This window comes from Erythranthe guttata, chromosome 9 (assembly GCF_056151865.1).
Source record: "Erythranthe guttata isolate IM_541 chromosome 9, IM_541, whole genome shotgun sequence".
NCBI classification, from domain to species: domain Eukaryota; kingdom Viridiplantae; phylum Streptophyta; class Magnoliopsida; order Lamiales; family Phrymaceae; genus Erythranthe; species Erythranthe guttata.
In genome coordinates this window covers 308,242-329,909 of record NC_142541.1, presented here as the reverse complement: position 1 = coordinate 329,909, position 21,668 = coordinate 308,242, and the positions used below count along the sequence as shown (strand labels likewise).

The 21,668-nt window shown below is 36.0% G+C and overlaps 3 protein-coding genes across 4 annotated transcripts; 2 read left to right on the top strand and 1 right to left on the bottom strand.

Moving 5' to 3' along the window:
- Nucleotides 1-1,913: 1,913 nt before the first annotated feature.
- On the top strand, nt 1,914-9,237 carry LOC105975004 (uncharacterized). Its single transcript, XM_013000169.2, has 8 exons — nt 1,914-2,391; nt 2,930-4,208; nt 4,923-6,267; nt 6,721-7,000; nt 7,562-7,669; nt 7,747-8,025; nt 8,117-8,260; nt 8,627-9,237. The coding sequence occupies exons 2-8, from the start codon at nt 2,990-2,992 to the stop codon at nt 8,813-8,815; spliced, it is 3,564 nt and encodes a 1,187-aa protein (XP_012855623.1). The 5' UTR covers nt 1,914-2,391; nt 2,930-2,989; the 3' UTR covers nt 8,816-9,237.
- Nucleotides 9,238-9,840: 603 nt separating this feature from the next.
- Nucleotides 9,841-15,777, top strand: LOC105975036 (uncharacterized). Its single transcript, XM_013000203.2, has 10 exons — nt 9,841-10,372; nt 10,750-11,494; nt 11,846-12,464; nt 12,606-12,777; nt 13,122-13,482; nt 14,079-14,189; nt 14,314-14,665; nt 14,741-14,966; nt 15,093-15,314; nt 15,540-15,777. The coding sequence occupies exons 1-10, from the start codon at nt 9,873-9,875 to the stop codon at nt 15,691-15,693; spliced, it is 3,462 nt and encodes a 1,153-aa protein (XP_012855657.2). The 5' UTR covers nt 9,841-9,872; the 3' UTR covers nt 15,694-15,777.
- A 2,794-nt stretch (nt 15,778-18,571) lies between these two features.
- On the bottom strand, nt 18,572-20,888 carry LOC105974936 (transcription factor MYB52). Of its 2 annotated transcripts, none has more exons than XM_088823422.1 (3): nt 20,175-20,888; nt 19,119-19,658; nt 18,572-19,002 (listed from the first exon to the last, which is right to left on the bottom strand). In XM_088823422.1, exons 1-3 carry the CDS (start codon nt 20,287-20,289, stop codon nt 18,776-18,778), a joined length of 882 nt encoding a protein of 293 aa, XP_088679548.1. In that variant the 5' UTR covers nt 20,290-20,888; the 3' UTR covers nt 18,572-18,775. The 2 variants fall into 2 exon arrangements, with proteins under 2 accessions (XP_088679548.1, XP_012855548.2); XM_013000094.2 differs by having other exon boundaries at nt 18,572-18,999; nt 20,175-20,831.
- Between the last annotated feature and the right edge of the window lie 780 nt (nt 20,889-21,668).

Below are 21,668 nucleotides of genomic sequence, written 5' to 3'. Positions count from 1 at the left end.
ATATTTATGTATTTTTCGAATATGACTACTGTTGAATATCATTGTAGTCATATTCGAATATGTTCTATATTCTCGTTTCAAGTTGACTTGTAATAACAAGATTCAAATTGTGATTTTTTGTGATCTTTTTGTGTGGATGTTGATTGCATTGTTTCCCTAAACAATAGGGAATTTTAGTTGTTTTATATAATTTGATAAACATCACTTTACCTCACTATATAATTGGAATTTTGAAGTTACAAATTTTAAAAAATGCAATATAAAGAAAGAATATGACTACAGTTGATATAGTCACATATAGTCATATTAGACTATAGTCTTATTCAACTATAGTCATATTCGGCGTAGTACACTTGTCGGGGAAAAAAAATCAATTTTTCGTTAAAAAAAATTAAGAAAATATGCCTATAATCTTATTCAACTATAGTCAAATTCGGCGTAGTAAACTTGTCGGGAAAAAAAATCAGTTTTTCGTTTAAAAGAATTTAAGAAAATATTAAAAAAACATGAAAAAAAAATAATTAAAAAAAAAACTTCATCTTGCACGTGAGTTTTGATTTTGTATGTGAAGAAGCAATTTTTTTTTTTTTTTTTTTAATTTGTTGGCTGATTTTATGGAGTATATTAAGGTGATTTTTTATTTTTTTAATTAGTTGGCTAATTTCAAGGGATTTGAATATTGAGTTGGAAAAAAATTACTATTATTTTGGCATTATTTAAGGAAAGGGACGTGTATTACTGGGATGGATTATTTTTGGGTAGGAGATTTTCTAATTTCAGAAGGGTAGTATTGGAATTAATATTTATAGGGGTTTATCACAAAGAAAGATTTAAGGGTTGGACATATCACCATTTATTACTCATCCAAGGGGTTTATTGCTAAAGACCCCAAAAAAAAATGAAAATATTATTGAAGAAATATAAATTAGTTGTTAGCTTCGAAATTGGCTAATGATTATGCCAAAACATATTATTGTCAATTCAAACTACAATTAATGCAATTTCTATTAAATATCATGAATAAATGACCCTATTGGAATATTATTTAGTACCCATTAAATACCCGCATCAAAATAAAATAATGTGTAAATTATGGCCACTTAATACCAAATTACAGAAAACCCCCCTCATGTTTGGATAAGTACAATCAATATTCTTACACGTCCACTTTTATGGTGTCAAGAGGCACCACTACCTGGAAACTCGGTTTGCCATTGTCAACGAATTGGCTACTGACTGGAGGAATGAGCTACCTTTGAAACGGACGGATTATCCCTTATTCTATTTGTTTGCCGGTCATCTTCGGAGCGGAAACGAACAGTCGAGTTGCTTTCTCTTGTTTTCACTTGAACGCACGTGACTCACTCACCCGAAAGAGCGCTTTTCAACATAATCATCTAGATTCTGTGGAATATTCCATGGATTGTACTCGTTTTGTGCAAAAATTCAGTTTCTGATGGACCACAATCGATATTTACTAGCGAAGAGAAACATCTTATGATCATTTTGTTTCAAAATATGGAGCGCGAATGAGATAAAACAAGTACAAACTGAAGAATATTCCACATAATCTAGAATATCCCACTAAATTTGACACCGTAAGAGTGGACGTGTAAGAAAATTCATAGTTAAAGAGTGGTTGTAATTACCCAAACATGAGGTGTCTTTTCGTAATTTGACCCTACCTTCAGGGGGTCGCTGTAATTTACCGTAAAATAGTACATATACATATAAAATAGTAAAGTTCCCAAATAAATAGGCCTTCCTTTTTTTAGCAAATTTAAATTGGAATATATGTTGCATTAATATAAAAAAATCCCATTAATTTGTCACATAACATTTAATACTAACTAACCTATTTCATTTATTTTCATGTGCTACTTATAATTCCATTTGCTAATGGTACCCATCTCACAGTTGGATGTTCCCCCTCTCTCTCTCTCACACACACACTGACACACATATTATTAATATATTATATTTCCAGAAAAAAAAAATTAATACATATTTCCAGAAAAAAAATAAAAATATTATTATAGCAAAATATTTAGATAGTACATATCTAAAAAATAATCTTTATTTATCCAATCAAAATCCATGGCCTGAAAAATTGCAGGCCTGTGTAATAATATATTTTAATTTAATAAAAGAAAAAAAACAATTAATTTCTGACCGATATATTCGTAAAGCTCCCTAAGAAAGATACCCAAAAAAAGAATAAAATAAAAAAACTATAATTCATTTTTCATATTTATTTAATTTTCTTTTAATTGATAGTAAGTTTTTTAGTTTACTCGCAAAAGTGAAGAAGTGTTTCAGATTTCTTTAAGCTTTGGGCTATGGATTCAGCAGCACCGTGTTTGGCTTCTCAAATATCATGCGCTTCGATCTGTAAGCTTTTTTTTCTCACTCATTTTTAATCTTATAATTCCGGATTTCCCCCCCCCCTTTTTTCCATCTAATCATTCGCATTTTGAGAAGTGTTCGTGCGTTTTAGGGTTTCGTTAAAGCGCAGATCTTTATGAAATCTCGTTGTGGTTTTATGTTGAATCCGAGAAAAAAAAAATGTGCGTTTTGTTAGATGTTGTGATTAATGATTTAATTCTTTTAATTGGGATCCATGAAGTCAAGTTTTAACCTTTTTTTTTTTTTTTTTTTTTTTTTCCTGAATCTACCTTTTTGCTCTGCTTCGGAGAAGTATATATAGTTTTGGTTCTGTTTCAGAACTGTATTTCCTTTGCTTATTGCACAATGGTTGATTGGCTGTCATAAAACAAGGAAAATGTATTTTTTTTTTTTTTTTTTTTTTTAATTTCTTTTTGTCACTGTGTAGATTGTGATAGCTAGTTAGAGTTTGAAGTGATGTTCTAATATGATCTAGAATGATGTATGTTTTCTGCTCCCGTTTTTCGTTTCTGTCGTTTTCCAGGTTTGCTTGAGTGGCGTTTCTAGTACTTGGATTTTCGTAGTGCGTCGGTGTCTGTTATAAATGGCTGATTCAAGTCATGTGGATGTTATTTTGGAATTCCTGAGAAGGAACAAATTTACCAAAGCAGAGACTGCGTTGAAAAGTGAATTGGGTAACAGACCCGACTTAAACGGGATTCTTCAAAAGCTTACGATTGACGATAAGGAGTCTGGCAATAGATCAAGCGAAGAAGTGAATGGGGGCTGTGTAGCGGAAGAAGATAGAAAGATAAAAAGTACTAGGCATAGTCTTAAGGATTCGTCGACCCCCAGTAGTGCCGAGGCGTCTAAGGAGCTAATTGTGAAAGAAGTAGAGTGTGGAGCAGAACGAAATGGGTCCGATTTGACAAAGTGGGAGAGCTGTGCTATTGTGGAACAGAGCAAGCTCAATAGTGAAACTGTTGGAACGAGCGATAAGAACTTCTCCTTTTCCAAGGGTTTAGATGATTCTGTACTTGATCTTTATTCATGGAAATATGGGAACAATGGTCCAGTTACTTCTTATCAGAATGATGTTGGCAGTACTGTCGAAAACAATTTCCTGGGATTTCAGGTTCCCGTGAAAGCGGGGTTGCATTCAGCTGAGAATCTTGATAGTGGTAAGGTTAATCTGAAATCGGGGCAGCATGCTAGTTTTTCTGGTGAAAAGAGAATGTCTTGGCCTGGTAGTCTTAGTAATACTAGTACAGAATCGAAGATTGAGCATAAAGAAGTCGATCAAGAAAGAATGCAAAGCAGTTCATGGTCCAAGGATGAGGTTCTTGATAAGGCCTGGTCAATAAGTGATGTATCTGCCAGTCCATCTTCAGAGCTTTGGAAAGAGTGTCGAGTCAAAACTGTTTTCCCCTTCTCAGTCGGGGACACTTGTACCAGCTATGATAGTGCTGTTGCTGTTGTCGATAAAAAGGAGGGGAAAAAGAAAGCAGAAACAAATAACATTAGAGCAGCAATAAAGGAGCAAGTGGATGAGGTGGGGAGAGCACTTTTCTTCGGGAAGACTCAGGGGAGCGAGCTGAAAGATTTTGGTGCGTTAGAATTTCGTCTTGCATCGGAGAACCAGAAGGAAGAGTTACCAAGACTAGCGCCTGTGAGACTTAAGTCAGAAGACAAGTCTTTCAATATTCACTGGGAGGAGAAATATGAACGCGATGGCCCTGGTCCGAAGATCTTGAGTGTTGACAATGCTTATCTTATAGGTTCATTTCTGGATGTACCTATTGGCCAAGAAATTAATTCTTCAGGTTTGCCTGAAAACTTATAATGTCGTACCGATATTGCGTTTTCTGTTAGTATCTGCTACAACTTATAAGAGAACTTGCAGTTGCATAAATTATCTCTGAATCATAAGAAGAATACACTGTTTTATACTAATATTGTTGAATGAAGAGCAATCCACTATAATTTCACTGGTGGGGTGATGCTTAAACTGAGTTTCAGTCCATTATTTGTACATTGATTCCAATTTGTGAGAAATCTATGCACAAAGCTAAAGATGCAACTCCATTAGTTTCGTCCAAATATTTATCGAAATGTTACAATTTCTACGGTCATCTATTGATCAATGTGCCGTGTAGGCACTAGCTTACTATGTCTAGAGTAGTAAAGGTTGCAATATTTTCCTCTTCACTGGTTTCGTGGTATAGAAGGAAAAATGGACTAAGCAAAGAGATAAATTTTCTCGGATTTTTCTTCACTTTCCAATTTGTGTTTATCTTCCTTGTGTTTTCTTTGAAAACTTCGTCTTTCCTATCCCTTCCTTAAACACCCATATGATTGAAGAAGTGGCATACTCTTTTAGCATATTTTCTGCTTTGCCTGCTGTATTAAATATGGTTTTCCGTTCGTATCATACTGCCTATTATCTGAATATTGGTTTTTATGACACTTTGTTGTTCTTCTGACCTTGCTCCTTAGCTGTTTAATTGATTGTTATTTTTCACGATGATGATTCATAGGGAAAAAGCTAGGTGGAGGAAGTTGGCTCTCTGTAAGTCAGGGTATTGCTGAAGATACTTCTGATCTGGTTTCTGGTTTTGCAACTATAGGCGATGGGTTGAGTGAATCCATTGGGTACCCAAATGAATACTGGGATTCTGATGAATATGAAGATGATGACGATGTTGGCTACACGAGACAACCCATTGAAGACGAGACCTGGTTTCTGGCTCATGAAGTTGATTACCCGAGTGACAATGAAAAGGGGACAGGGCATGGGAGTAGTGTTCCAGACCCTCAAGAAAGTGGACAGAACAAAAACGACGAAGATGATCAGTCATTTGCGGAGGAGGATTCTTACTTCTCTGGGGGGAGGTATTTCGAGTCCAAAAACATTGACGCTGTAATATCGTCAGACGGTCCTGTGGGGTTGTCCAATACTGAAATGTACAGGAGAAACGGAGACAATGACCTGATTGATCAATATGACGGACAGTTGATGGATGAAGAGGAGCTGAACTTTATGCGTGCAGAACCCGTTTGGCAGGGCTTCGTTACACAGACGAATGAACTCATTATGCTCGGGGATGGAAAGGTTATGAGGGACCGTGGAATACCTCACCCAGATGATATCTGCATGGATGATAATCAACAAGGTTCGGTTAGATCTATTGGCGTTGGAATTAACAGCGATGCTGCTGATATTGGTAGTGAAGTGCCGGAAAGTTTGATAGGAGGTAATAGTGAAGGGGACATCGAGTACTTTCATGATCATGATATTAGAAATTTACAGCATGGCATGGATAAGAATGCTACTGAACAATTCAAGAAAGACAAAAAAAATGAAATAAAGAGACATAATTCTGATAAGTATATAATGAGTAACGATAAGGGTGCATATTCAGCGGCAACGAATCGCATGGATGGAGTATTCTCATTTCCTCCTCCGAGAGATGGGCAGCTGGTGCAAACAAGCTCGGGTAAACCCTTGTGGTCAAATCCAGTCAACACTACGTCGAGTGATAAAGTTGATGATTGTGGTGTGTCTAATCAAGACATGCTTGCACCGTGGAGGCGCAAAAGCAATGACTCTTCACCGGTTAAGAGTCCAAGGGGCGAAGACAATGCTAATGACGGGGAGTCGGCAAATTCGAGTCCCTCGTCTCTTTCGAACTATGGTTACATTGATAGGGAACGTGTAAAGAAAGAAGAGGATGTAAGTACAACTGGTATAAGAGAAGAGGAACCTGAGGTATCATTGGAGGACGAGGAAGCTGCTGCTGTGCAAGAGCAAGTGAAGCAAATCAAAGCACAAGAGGAGGAATTTGAAACCTTTGATTTGAAGATTGTCCACCGGAAAAACAGGCATGCAAAATTTCCATATTTTGATCATATAGTTCTATGAATTGTGCTGGTTTGGTTTGACAATTTTATTATTGTAGCACAAGTCTAAGTTATATTTGACCCTTTTGCTTTAATGGATTTTTATTGTAATACTGAAAAATGTTTTGTACTGTATATTGATTTAGGAATCCATGATGCTTTTAATTTTTATTTATTTTTAATATCTTACTCTTAAATTTTGAGATTTACATCACCATATATGTATACCAAATGGACAAGTTGACGATTTTACCTCGTTCAAGTGCCTGCATATGCTTTAGAACTATTGTTACATGATTCATTTATCCACCAGGTGTATGGATTTCTCTCTTAATTTTCAAATTATGATACTCGAGAAACCTCTTTTCATTTTACTAAACCTAACTGTTTTATTAGGGGCAAGTTCCTTAACTCGTGCTTCTGTTTGTTGTTTAGGACTGGCTTTGAGGAGGATAAAAATTTTCATGTTGTTTTAAATTCGGTAATAGCCGGACGCTATCATGTTACTGAGTATCTTGGATCAGCCGCATTCAGCAAAGCTATTCAGGCACATGACCTGCACACTGGCATGGATGTTTGTGTGAAGATTATAAAGAACAATAAGGATTTTTTCGATCAGAGCCTCGACGAAATAAAGCTGCTCAAGTATGTGAACAAACATGATCCTGCTGACAAGTATCATCTGCTTCGGTTGTATGATTACTTCTATTATCGAGTAAGTGAACATTTCTTTGCATCAATATCATTTTATTGTGGAGTTCTTCTCTTTATCTGTATTTATTAGCATTAAATCACTGGTGGTAAGAAAACAGTTCAAACGTACTATATTATTCTTCCTTGTCCTTTTTAAGTGTGTAGATATAAACCATATTCAGGGGCTTGGGTTACTACTTCGTCTTTCTTTCTATTCGTGTGATTGTAATTTCTTCTCGAGTCCCTGAATCTCTTCCCGAGTTTCTAGATTTCTAAGCAATAGTGATTAAACAGTTGAACATTGATTCGAGTGCCTGCTGCATTGGTTCAGAACCCCGTTATATCTAATAATCTGATTGAAATAGGAACAATATCCACTAATTAACATGTAAAATAATTGCATATTTTCGCAAAATTTTGAAATTCAGGTGGCGTGATCGTTGCTCGTCTTTCCTACTTCCTAGGTAGATACTAATAGATTAGATAGATATATCTTTGGATGTATTTTGCTTGTCCGAAACTGTCGGCTCATTGTTTGGTGTGTAAAATTTGGGTTATTATTGACTCTTATTTATATATGCAGGAGCATTTATTGATCGTTTGTGAATTGCTTAAAGCAAACCTGTACGAGTTCCATAAATTTAACAGAGAATCTGGGGGAGAAGTCTACTTCACGATGCCAAGACTTCAGGTTTGTGGCACAAATCTGCCGTTTGCTTGCTTATTACAGTACAGTCAAAGTTGCTGACTAGGATTTTAATCGTGCAGTCAATTACTATTCAGTGCTTGGAAGCACTTCAATTCTTACATACGCTTGGCCTCATACATTGCGACTTGAAGCCAGAGAATATATTGGTGAAAAGTTACAGTAGATGTGAGGTGAAGGTTATTGATCTTGGAAGTAGTTGTTTCGAAACCGATCATCTTTGTTCGTATGTTCAGTCTCGTTCGTACCGAGCACCAGAGGTTATTTTGGGACTTCCGTACGGCAAAAAGATTGATATTTGGTCCCTTGGTTGCATTTTGGCTGAACTCTGCACAGGCAACGTAAGTTTTGCAGTTCATAGTTCTCGTCTTCGTCTGTTTTATTACGTCTTGGAACTCCAAAATAAAGTAAAGTAATGTGTTGTCTGAATAGGTGCTGTTTCAAAATGATTCTCCGGCAACTTTGCTTGCTCGAGTAATTGGAATCATAGGATCTATTGAGCAAGAGATGCTTGCGAAGGGACGAGATACATACAAATACTTCACCAAAAATCACATGCTCTATGAAAGGAATCAGGTACCCTTCAAATCATTTCACTATACGAAAACCCCCCTCCTGTTTGGGTAATAACAGCCACCCCCCTCAACTATGTATTATCTTACGAAAATACCCCTCTAGAGGTAAGTTTAGGGATGCTAAATTGGTAAAACCGAACCGAAATTTCAGTAAGTCAACATTTCATACCGTTTACAGAACTGAATATACGATTTGGTTCGGTAAATAATCAAATTACATAAATTTTACATAATTATCCAAACAAGAGGGTTTTTTTTCGTAATTTGGCCATACCTAGGGGGTGGCCGTAATTTGCCCTACATTTTTTACTTGTTTGATCAGTTTTTTAGCATGTGACATATATTTAATCTCGTCTCGATTCTTCAGGATACTAACAGATTGGAATATTTGATACCGAAAAAGTCATCCTTACGACATCGGTTGCCAATGGGAGACCAAGGTTTCATTGACTTTGTCAGTCATCTTCTCGAAGTCAACCCTTCAAAAAGGCCTTCTGCATCAGAGGCTCTAAAACACCCTTGGCTACAATACCCTTACGAACCGATCTCTTCCTAAAAAAAAAAGAAAAAAAAATGGATTTTGCTCATTGGTCGGATGCACCGTTGCATAGAAACGGAGGATAACTACCCACACCGTTATTTGCCGGCCCATATGATTTGCAGATTGATCTTTCATCAGTGGGGTTGTAATATTCAAGCGCCTCCACATTTCAAAGGATCGGATATTAATTTCCCCGACCTGCCGGGTTGTATTTTGATTATTACGAACGGTATATGTAATATTTGCGCGAAATATGTATCGATAGGAATTTTTTTTTCCGATTTTTGTTGGTGGGGGAAAGTCTTCACTTTTGTTGTACATGATGTGTGATTATTCTTTTAGGCTATTTAGTTATTAATAGCTTGTGGAAATAGTTGTTTGTCCAATTTTTTGTTTGGCTTGGGATCTTCTTCATTTTAATAATTTCTAGTTTATTATATGCAGGACTTTGTTATTATTTTTGTAATATGTAATAGTTTCTATAAATTATAATTAGGGTAAATTACATCTACACCCCTGAGGTATGCTAAAACAACTTTAAGGTCCTTGTGGTTTTGGTAATTATAGATACACCCTTGGAACAATTGCCGGAGCCAAGATTTTATGTCCTGGGGACATATATACACGCACTATATTTGTTTCCCGCGTGGCCGTTAATGCTATCATTAGACGAAAATTTATACATCTTATATAAAATAATAAGGATTCAAGAGTGTTTCTAACAATGTTTTTGGTGTGATTGTAATTACCGAGACTATAGGGGTTTTAAAGTTATTTTAGCATACCTTACGGTCGTGAGTGTAATTTACCCTTATATTTATAATTCTATAAATTATATTTTGTTTAAAAAAATAAAATTAAAAATATTCTAAACAAAATTTGTGAAATGTCTAGACTATCTGTAAATAAATAAACAGAGTAATTTAGTAAAATTTTGGAAGTTGATTTAAAGAAAAAGTTATAGGGTCAAAATGAGCAATTAGTTAAATATATGAGGCATTTTCATAAATAAAAAAAAAAATATATAAAAATACAGCAGAAAAGGAGTTCAATTATATTTCTCTGTTACAGCATGGAGGAAGAGGAGGAGCAACCTACCGGAACGACGTCGCTTTTCCCCGCTTTCGTCCAACACCCACCGCCTCAAATTTTCCCTTCCGGCTCCGACAATAGCGCCGCCGCCTCTGGTAAATGGCTGAGCAACTCCAGCTTCACAATCGACCCGTCGGTGATAAACGACGCCGTATCGAAATACAACCTCCCCGATGACGAGGAGGAAGAAGAGGATGAAGTGGAAGAGGTTCGTAAAAGCAAACTGCCGCCGCAGTACGAGAGGGTTCCATCCGATGGCAACCCGTCCTCCGACGAAGAGCGTAGGATGAAAAATAGGAGGAAGAAGAAAAGGAGAAAAAAGGAGGAGCCCGGCGCATCGTATGCGTATGCCGCCACTCTATCATCTTCTTCGAGGAAACAGGGCGTTTCGAAATGGGCTTCTTCTACTTCAAATGAGAAGAATTACTACTTTGATTCTCGTGGAGATCGAGATAATCTAGCCTTCGGTTGCATCTACAGGTCAATTGAACTATTTTTTTCTCTCTCGATTTTCGGCTTTCTAATGTTTAATGCATTTTTCATGGAAATTGTTTGAGGTTTCATTATTAATTGAAGCTTGTTCTCTGTATCGGTGTATCCACATTAATTACTCGTCAAAATCGGACTCGGTTACCTTTCATATGTAAATTTATGTGTTGTTGATTACGACATAGGGAATTCTTTGTGAATAAATTAGGCATATTTTCTGCCCTTGCTTTGTGTAGTTATTCTGGTAGGTTAGTGTTAACACGTGATCATTCATATGTGGGTAGATGAGGCGTTTGATTACGACAATGAAAAATGCAATCGGATGTTGTATATTGAATTTAAAGTCTGGTTACTCTTTTAAAATGCAGAATGGATGTTGCTCGTTACAAGCTTTACAGTTCCAAGAAAGTTTCCGAACAGAAATATTTTCGGTGGAATAAGAGAGTGGGTCGTTTGGAGGGGGATAATGACATTGATGCGTTAGATACCAATCTTAGGTCAGGCGGGCGCTATTGGTCTGCAAAGTACGCTGCTATCGAGCGTCATAAGAACTTGAAACGATTGCAAATCCATGCTCCTAGCAATGGTGTAAGAAACGTGGTTGCTGATTACATCCCCTTACTGGATGAAATTTCCGATAGTGGACCAGTTTCTAGTGTTGCAGTAGTTGAAGAGTCTTGGGAAGATAAAGTACTACGGAAAACAAAAGATTTTAATAAGACGACAAGGGAACGCCCTCAAGATGAGAGTGCATGGCTGGCATTTGCGGAGTTTCAAGATAAGGTGGCTAGTATGCAGCCTCATAAAGGCGCTCGTTTGCAGACTCTTGAGAAGAAGATAAGTATTCTTGAGAAAGCGACTGAGCTTAACCCGGATAGTGAAGATTTGCTTCTTGCTCTTATGAAAGCTTATCAGAGCAGAGATAGCATTGACGTTTTGATTAGGAGATGGGAGAAGATACTCACATCCAATTCCGGGAGTTACACGCTGTGGAAACAATTTTTGCGGGTAGTTCAGGGTGAATTTTCCAGATTCAAGGTTTCTGAGTTGAGGAAAATGTATGCCAACGCAATCCAAGCCTTAGCTGGTGCTTGCATAAAGCAGCATAGGCAGGTTCTCACTTTAATGATCCATATTTTTTCTTCCTTTTGCTTGAATAGATAGACTTTTATCACACGCACAGACCCCGACGAGGAAAACAAATCTTGAGGTTTATACTTGTATTTTGTTATTGGAACTGATAAGTGTCTTTATTCATTGCTCGTTTTTATTCTAGGATAGGTTCTCTTACGCGTTAAATTTCTCGTCTTCTCTTAATCTAAATATTAGTACGCATGATAAATTCGCAAAACTAACATTTCTTCATTTTTAGTCATTTCGCATTAAATTAAGGAATTATTTTTTCCACATTTGTTAACGCTTCTAAAATGTTGATCCAACTCCTTCTGTTCATGCTGGGTGCAGGCTGATCCATCTGGCAATGCAACTCCTGTTAATCCTGCCACTGTTCAGTTAGAACTTGGTTTGGTTGACGTTTTTCTTGCTCTTTGCCGCCTTGAGTGGCAAGCAGGTTATCAGGAGTTAGCCACGGCTTTATTTCAGGCAGAGATTGAATACAGTTTGTTTCCTCCCTTGGTTCATTCTGAGCATAGCAAGCGAAGACTGTTTGAGCATTTTTGGAGCAGTAACGGTGCCAGAATTGGGGAAGACGGAGCCCTTGGTTGGTCTTCTTGGCTAGAGAAAGAGGAGGAAGAGCGGCAGAGACTGTTACACGAGGAGGCCTCAAACGTAGTTGAAGAAGGTGGCTGGACAGGTTGGTTTGAACCATTATCCAAAACTAACGAAATTGAGATGCCAGAAAGTGCTACTGAGGGAGATGCAGTCGTTGAAGAACTCGATGATGGATCTGATGCAAAAGATGCTGAGGAAAAGGATGATATCGAATCTCTGCTTAAAGCACTAGGGATCGATGCTGCTTCTGAAGGTGATATCAAGATCCAAGATACAAAAACATGGACCAAGTGGTCAGAGGCAGAAATGGCCAGAGACTTTGATCACTGGATGCCTCTTCGTCAAAATTCTGGTTAGTCTTCATTTATATTCTTACTGTGTTTGTGAGTCCTCTCTGTTTCTTTCGTCCCCATTCTTCTTTCTTATGTGACTCAGAGGCTTTTTTTATTTATTATTTACTGGTGGAAATGACTTTTCTAAATTGGCAAAACAGATGGGGTTTCTCGTGATGATGCCACGGCTGATGCAGAAGATGATGAGCAGCTTTTGAGCATCATATTGTATGAAGATGTTAGTGATTATCTGTTCTCGTTGAATTCCGTGGAAGCCCGTTTTTCTCTTGCATCCCAATTTATAGATTTCTATGAAGGGAGGATACCTCAATGGTAGGTGTCATGACATTGTGAATTGTGTTTTGTGTTCCTGTTTGTTTAAGCTTCTTCTTCATATAACTGCAGTCATATATCTTCTAAACTGAAATCAGCAACCTATATATGTAATCAAATATAAATAAGGAAAAGATGAGCTTCTTAACCTCCCTAGAATGTCTTGTTAGTTGGTGACCATTTTAGCATATTCTTACATTAAAACATGTAAAAATCTGTTCTAGTAAACCGTGATTGTAGTTCAAATTTTATGCATTCTCTTGATTTTGTGGGGATTTTTGGAATATATAGTACTGCTGTTTCTCTTCATTTCCTGATTACTGCAATACGTTTCGTGATTACAGGACTTGCACAAACAGTTCGAGTTGGGTTGAGAAGACACTTAGTTTGGAGAGTCTTTCTTATTCTCTCGTAGAGGGTTTGAGCAAGGTGCACGATGTCCTAAATGGAAAGCTGTCCAATCCTGCGAGTATCAGCTTGGAGATTCTTTTGAACAATTCAGATGACTCAAATATGAGGAGTAATATGATGAAATTTCTCCGAAATGCTATCTTACTTTGTTTAAAAGCGTTTCCGCAAAACTACATCTTGGAGGAAGCTGCTCTTGTTGCTGAAGAGCTATCAAACACGAGGATGAATTCAACAAGCTTTTCCGTGACCCCTTGTCGAGCTTTGGCCAAGACTCTATTGAAAAATAATAGGCAGGTACGTGTTATCTGTGTGACTTGACTTTGATATACGAGGACAATTCCTTCACTTATTACAGTACACTGACCAGTATCCAGATCTGAGAATAATATAATCCATCATCTCACATACTCCTTAATCTTACGTTTGTCTAATTACAACAACTCTTCTTCCAGAAATCTTCCATTACGTATATTAACAAGGTTTTCAGATTAAATGGTCTATATGCACATGTCATGAGCTGCAATGTAGTTGTGTGAAAATTTTGATATGTATCTAGGACACGTCTGTAAAGTGCCAAGTGGAAGATTATTTTGTGCTTTTTTTGCATGTGCTATATCCCTGATACTTACAGTTTCCAACTTATGCATATTCCTATCATGTTCTGTAATTTCAAGATATTCACGAGAAATAGAAAGATCTATATATGAATGTGTACCTAATTAACTAACACCCTAATTTTTTTAATTTTTTTTTTTTTTTTATCATTTCTTCAAACTCAGCTCAAAACTGGCTTATATCATTTGGTGCTTAAAGTTGATGTTTATTCCATCCTATCATGTTTATATCATTTGATGCTTCAATAGCCCGTTTGTGCTTCATTTTTGTTATAGGATTTACTGCTATGTGGAGTTTATGCACAAAGAGAAGCCTTCTTCGGGAATATTGATCTTTCAAGAAGAGTTTTTGACATGGCCTTGTCATCTATTGAAGGACTTCCACTGGTACGATTATTTTGATTTGTTTCCACTTTTTTGGTATTACATACTCTGATTAATTAATTTAATAGTCCTTGTTTAAAGAAGCCCGAAGTATGAATATATACTTATTTTTAACTTAAATAAGCAGGATGTTCGGCCCAATGCATCTCTTTTGTATTTCTGGTATGCGGAAGTGGAGCTTGCCAATAATCCATCCGAAAGTTCTGACTCTTCGTCCCGAGCAACGCATATTCTATCTTGCTTAGGCAGTGGGACAAGATATAGTCCATTTAAATGCCAGCTGTCAAGTGTACAACTTCTTAAAGCTCGTCAGGGGTTCAAAGAGCGTATAAAAATGCTAAGCTCAACGTGGGCACAAGGTATGGTAGATGATCATTCTGCTGCTCTCGTGTGTTGTGCTGCTTTGTTCGAGGAGTTGACTACTGGATGGACTTCTGCCTTGGAAATTCTCGAACATTCTTTCACGATGGTTCTTCCAGGTCAATCAGCTTTCCATGAATATACTGAACTAAATATTAAACTCTTTTATTTTCTAATTATAAGATTAACTGCAGAGAGGCGGAGGCACAGTCGACAACTTGAATTTTTGTTCAACTATTACGTGAGGATGCTTTATAAACATCACAACGAACTTCGCATTTCTAAAATATGGAAAGCTCTCGTGAAAGGGTTGCAGATTTATCCTTTCAGTCCACATCTGCACAATGCTTTAGTCGAAATCAGCTTTCTTTACACTTCCCCCAACAAACTGCGCTGGACGTTCGACGACCACTGCCAAAAGTAAAACGCATTATTCTTTTTTTTTTTTTTTTTTTTTTTTTTTTTTTTTTTTAAGTATATTACTCGTCATCTTTCTCCTATCATTGTTCGATACGTAAATTTCTAATCCAACTTTCGGATTATCAGGACGCAATCCGTCATTACATGGCTCTACGCGTTGTCATTCGAGATGAGTATCGGTGGGTCCCACCACAGAATACGTGGACTTTTCGAGAGGGCGCTGGAGAATGACAAATTGCACAACTCGGTGATTCTGTGGCGTTGTTTCATTGAATACGAGAGGAGCGTAACGTGCAATGCTTCTGCAGCTAAAAGAGTGTTCTTTCGTGCAATACACGCTTGTCCCTGGTAATTATTTCTTCGATATAAAAGTAATATTATTCGTTGGTTACTAATTTCCCAGTTGTCAATCAGTGTTCCTATTCCTATTTTACTTTTACCATTAAGCATCAACACTCGGAAATTGAGAGTATTTATCGATAAATATTATTTCTCAGATTTTTTATCTATACATTGATCCGACGTATGATTTATTTTTTTTTTATAATTTTTTTCTTTTTCGAATTTCCACAGGTCTAAAAAGCTGTGGCTTGATGGTTTTCTGAAGCTCGATTCTGTACTGACCGTGAAAGAATTATCGGACCTTCAAGAAGTGATGCGTGAAAAGGAACTTAATCTGAGGGCCGATATATACGAGATTTTATTGCAAGATGACATGGATACTTGATTGAGCCTCTTAAACTAGTTACAACTTGTTTCGATACATACATGTTTGTCCAATATAATCTCCAAGTTCGGATTTTTTCGAAAATTTAGATTTATTATCAATAATAATACCAAAAACAAAAACAAAAATTTGCAAGACAAAAAAAAAAACTGTAAATGACCAATAAAAAATTCAAGACAGAAGAAAACAAAAAGCTCCACAGTCGGACCCACCGGAGCACACCCGCCGCCCATGCGCCTCCGGAACCGAGCGTTTTTCAACAACAGAGATCAACGTAAGTTATTAATAAACAAAAACTTACTTCTAGAAAGTATATATAACCGATCATCGATCATCTTCAATATTCTTCAAATCTATATATCAAATCCTCTAATTCTAGCAGTTCAAAGCTCGAATCAAACAGCATTTTGTCGATTTCGTAAAGAACCGCAAAGAACAACACGCTCGTATTATTTTTCGTCCATTTACCCCTCAACTTACCGCCCACTCTTAAGTTTTTAATATGCCGAGCAACCGCCGAGTGCAAAATACCTTCGTATTCGTCACCGTGTAAGTACGAATAATCATCTAGTTCGATAGTGCTCTCATCGATCTTCTGACTTACTCTTTTCACTTCGGATTTATGTTTAGTCACGAACTCGAAAAATAAATCGCGATCTTGGATTTTTAGAAACACCTCTCTTAATATATTTACCGAATCGTACATGATCCAACTTCTCCCCAATGCATGATCCAATTGGGATGCATTACCACCGGATAAAACACGATCTATGGGTTGTCTTAAATCATCCGCGTCGGTGATTTTGTCGGTAAATTTGTTGCTGATTTTTTCTTCTTCTTTTTGAGGTTGCACGCATTCCCGTTGGTTGGAATCAAAGTCTCCGAATAAGCCGAAAGCATCCTTATAATCTTCTTCTTCTTCTTCTTCGGCGTTGACTACGTCGGGATCAGAGTTGACCGAGTCGAAACTGCTAGGAAAAAAAGATAGAAGAATTAAAAAAAATGAAATTAAAAGAAAAACAAGGACTGGGAAATAAAATAGGAAAATTAACATGTTAACAATGTATGACATAAACAAATTAATTACCTAAGTTTTTCGATCGTTTCATCTAAAAATAACTCCAATTTTTGTAGCTCGAAACCCCTATTGAAGACTCTTTGGTCTAATTTTTTAATAGTCGAAAAAAACAAGGCTTCGACATTGGATTCTTCGTCGTCCCGACAATTATTAATGTCATCACCTGATCTTGGAATCCGATCATCACCTTGGCAAACCCCAACTTTCAACATAACGTAATACGCCAAGTAGTACTTCACAAATCTTCGATTTTTGATTTCTTTACGCGCACTTCTAATTGCATCGTACTCCGCGGTCAACAGAGACGAATCACGGTTCTCGAATTTGCGGTACATTCTTTTGAATATCCTCATCGAATGACTTACGAACTGACATACGATCCATGTTCGGTGTCCAACGTAATGGATGCACACGATTTCATTCTTGCTCGTCCCTATAACCGGCGACTCGTCGTCGTCGTCCGACGTGAATGGATAATCACTCATTAGGTTATAGTCGGAAAGGACGAAACTACCCTTACAATAATCTTCTTGTGGCCAATCACATCGGACATCGGTTTTCATTATTTCATGATCAAAGTTGACGACGTTGGAAATATCTTTTTCGAGTTGGCTCCACTCATCATCGTCGTCGGAGAAGTCGAAAGGATCGACCTTGTAATATTCTTCTTGTCCTTCGGAGTTGACCTTATCGGGATCAGAGTTGACCGAGCTGGAAATCTCCTTTTCGAGTAGGATCCACTCACTATCGCCATTGTAGCCTTCATCACCACCATCTGCAGAAACCCTAGTCGTCATCTTTCTATCAATATTTTTTTTTTTTTTATGTTTTTTTCTGCTTATTAATCCTAAGCAATGAATTGTGTTTTTCTCAATTTGTGTTTGTTCACCGTGAAATATTTGCCTTGTAGTTGTATATATATAGTAGTTGAGATAGAAGACTTCAAATTGTAGCAAAATTAGAACTACGTGATTTAGTTGGAGCAGAATTAGAACTACTTGAATAATTGGAATTAAAAGTAAAAAGATTAAGAATAATTGGAATTAAAAATAAAAATACAGGCAGAAATTTTCAAATTACATGAAATCAGTTTAATTTGAAAATAAACTAAACAATTATTATTATTATTATTATTATTATTATTATTATTAGGGTAAATTACAAATACCCCCCTGAGGTATGGTTAAATTACAAAAAAACCCTCTTGTTTGGATAATTACATCTACCCCCCTCAACTATGATTTTTTCTTACCTTTATGGTGCCAAATTCAACATAGTCATCTAGATTCCGTGAAATGTGCTCTAGTTTGTACTCTTTGTGTAAAAAATACAGTTTTCGATGCACCACAAACTGATATATACAAGCTAAAAATCACATATTATGGTCATCTTGCTTCATAATGTAGAGTTTGAATGGGATAAAACGGGTACAAAAGTGATAATATTCCATATCATCTCGAAGATTCCACTAAATTTGATGAGTTGAGGGGGTGGTTGTAATTATCCAAACAAGAGGGATGTTTTTGTAATTTGGTCATACCTCAGGGGGGTGTTTGTAATTTACCCTTATTATTATTATTATTATTATTATTATTATTATTATTATTATTATTATTATTATTATTATTATTATTATTATTATTATTATTATTATTATTATTATTATTATTATTATTATGTTTCCATATCGTTCATAAATTGATCTTTAATATATGTCAATTTGGAATATAAATTCATTAATTATTCATTAGTCTTAAATATTATATTTTTTTTAATAATAATAAACAGTCAATCAAACAGTAACATGATCAAATAAAAAAGAAAAAAACTTCATCTTTTAGAGTATAGTACATAATTAATATGCATGGATACAAGTATATATACCAGATATAATCTATAGATACATCCACAAACATTCTGTTAATGCATGCACATACATATATATGTGTAAAGATCCTAGAACTAGTTAGAATTTCTGTAGATATATATGTATATATGTATCAATCAAGAAGAGCCTCCCAATGAGAAGAAATCTATAAATGGCAGAGCAGCAGAAGTGGCTTTCGTTTGATTGTCGTCGTCTTCGGCTTTCTGATCGACTTCTTCTTCTTCGACTTCGTTCTTTTTAGGGTTACTACATTTTCTTGCATGCATGTCTATCACTTCGCTCGTATTCGAGTCGGTGTTCACTTGGAGAAAGTTGTAGAACTCTACTGCTTTACTTCTTTCTTCTGCATTATATTATTTCAAGATAATAAATTATATTAAAGATCTTAAATTTTACAAATCTTGAATTAATGCATGCATGCATATATATATATAATTTAATTAATTAATATATATTTACCTTGATCGATCTTCGCCCGACGAATCGGCCCCTGAGAGTACTGAATCTCCTTATTCCAACCCTGAAACTGGAAATTATATCTCGACGACGGATAATAATAATAATAATCTGGATTATTGAGTTTCTCTGCAGATTCAACAAGAGGGCTTATGAACCCTAATTTTTTCCTACTGCTGCAAACTGCTGAATTTCGATCGCCGTCGACACGCTTTATAATTGTTTTAGTAGTACTCGGTTCGAATTGCTGATCGCGTATTCTCAAAGGAGGCGGAGGCTGTGAATTAATATTTAAATCCGTATTATTTTTTTTGACGGCGTTATAAAATTTCGATCTCTCTCTGCATTTTCGAGCCATAATAACATGCCAGTGATTTTTGACGGCGTTATCGGTTCTTCCCGGAAAAAGCCTGGCAATAATGGCCCACCGGTTTCCGTGAATGCGGTGGCAGGCGAGTAGGCGCTCTTCCTCCTCCTCCGTGAATGGGGTTCGGTTTATTCTTGGATCCAATTGATTGAACCATCTTAGCCTACAACTCTTCCCTGCACATTAATTAATTAATTCAGATATCTCATATATCAACAATAATATTATATATATATATACACACTTCAAAATAAGTTTAATTACATATATAGTGTGTGCGTGTGTATGTTCATATATATGTGTGCATCTAAAGCTATTGAAATTTGAAGCTTTAAACTAAAGTCATCCAAGTTCATATATATATATATATATATATATATATATATATATATATATATATATATATATATATATATATATATATATATATATATATTGGATATCATATTAATGTAACTATGTAATTTATTTATGGATTAATCCTTCAAATCAAATAGGAAGAGGTTTTAAAACAGCAGAAATAAACTACAACTTAATTTTATATGTTTGATCATGCATGATCCAAATCAAACCCTAGACAACTGTAACAGGAGAGAGAGAGAGAGAGAGAGAGAGAGAGAGAGAGAGAGAGAGAGAGAGAGAGAGAGAGAGAGAGAGAGAGAGAGAGAGAGATGGATGTATGTGATGACCACCTGATCTGGCTTGAAGCTTATCAGCTATGGCGTTCCAGTTATGAGGACCATATCTTTCAACCAATTCCCGGAGCATCTCGTCCTCCGCCGGCCTCCAGTGACCTCTACTACACATCTCCGATATCCGATCCGATCTTCCCACTTCTCTCTCTCTCTCTACAACTCTCTCTCTCTCTCTAGACCAGTAGTTCAATTAAGAAACCCTATCCAGCTAACACAGAGGCTTCCCTTAGCTTCTTCTCTCTCCAGCACCAAATTAAACTTCTAAAATCAATATATATATCAAAACCCAGACTAGTTAGGGTTTCAATTCTAAATATGATCAACAAAAACGGAAGGAAAAGTTGTTGAAGAAGAAGAAGAAGAAGAAGATGATGATTAAAAAGATGAGCCAAATTTAAAGCAGAGATCATATACAGTAATTAATGGGAATTAAATAATTAGAAAAAGGATTAATTAATTAATTAATAATAATAATTAGATAAACAAGTGTTTTCCGTTAGAGAGAGAGAGAGAGAGAGAGAGAGAGAGAGAGAGTGGGCGGAAATTTGGAGAGAGAGACACCAACACCACCCATTGATGCAACATCTAGGCTAACAAGCACTGCTAGTACTGTGTGTGTGTGTGTATACATACAGATGCTGTATCTATATGTTATATTCGTTTATCTCTCTAGAGGTAGAGATGAAATTGATGAGAGAGAAAATATAAGGTTGCTTGGTGGGGTAAATTAATGTCGTTCTCCTCTCAACATCTTTTTTTCTAACCTACAATACCCACCAATTAAGCACTTATTTCTCTTTTTTTTCTTTCTAATTAACTGTGCATGCAATACATGTATACACACACACACACACACACACACATAATTCAATTAAAAATATATTACAATCCTCATTAATTCCAACCTAAGTGAAAACTACTAACTAGGTATTGTAAACCCTAATTGTGATCGATTAATCAAACAAATGGTTAGTTAATTGAGCTGTACATGTAGGGGTACTACTACTTGTGCATGCATGTATTAATAATTTAATATTATTAAATTTAATATGATGATAATAATAAATATTGTGGAATAATGGAAAAGTTTGGTATTGTTGTTAGAGACTAATTAATTGCAAGCTGAAGAAATACGTATGAGGTTTTATTAGGTCTTCATCACCTTTCCAAGACCTAACTAAATATTGGCCTACAACATATATTTCTCCAATATTGCACGTGGACATATATTTATAATTTATATCATGATTAATTACCATTTAATAAATTTTCTCCATTTGAGTTTTCCTTTTTTTATTTTATTTAAGATTATTTCTGTTAAATTTTATATATAGGTCATGTTTAAATCATGCATAAATAAACTAATCACTCACTATGTAGCATGGACACGGAAACGGGATGTCGAAAAAATGTGATACATGAACTTGGGAGAAACGTGTAAATACTAAATATATAGGGGTATATTTATACTATATTATATAAACATATATA

Bases quoted from the DNA above. Each gene is read 5' to 3' on its own strand.
- LOC105975004 (XM_013000169.2), top strand. From the start codon at position 2,990: ATGGCTGATTCAAGTCATGTGGATGTTATTTTGGAATTCCTGAGAAGG. The intron at 4,209-4,922 runs GTTTGCCTGAAA...GATGATTCATAG, and splicing joins CCAAGAAATTAATTCTTCAG to GGAAAAAGCTAGGTGGAGGA. The intron at 7,001-7,561 runs GTAAGTGAACAT...TTATATATGCAG, and splicing joins ATGATTACTTCTATTATCGA to GAGCATTTATTGATCGTTTG.
- LOC105975036 (XM_013000203.2), top strand. From the start codon at position 9,873: ATGGAGGAAGAGGAGGAGCAACCTACCGGAACGACGTCGCTTTTCCCC. The intron at 12,465-12,605 runs GTTAGTCTTCAT...TTGGCAAAACAG, and splicing joins GCCTCTTCGTCAAAATTCTG to ATGGGGTTTCTCGTGATGAT. The intron at 14,666-14,740 runs GTCAATCAGCTT...GATTAACTGCAG, and splicing joins TTTCACGATGGTTCTTCCAG to AGAGGCGGAGGCACAGTCGA.
- LOC105974936 (XM_088823422.1), bottom strand. From the start codon at position 20,289: ATGTGTAGTAGAGGTCACTGGAGGCCGGCGGAGGACGAGATGCTCCGG. The intron at 19,659-20,174 runs GTGGTCATCACA...ATTAATGTGCAG, and splicing joins TAAGCTTCAAGCCAGATCAG to GGAAGAGTTGTAGGCTAAGA. The intron at 19,003-19,118 runs GTAAATATATAT...AATATAATGCAG, and splicing joins TCGGGCGAAGATCGATCAAG to AAGAAAGAAGTAAAGCAGTA.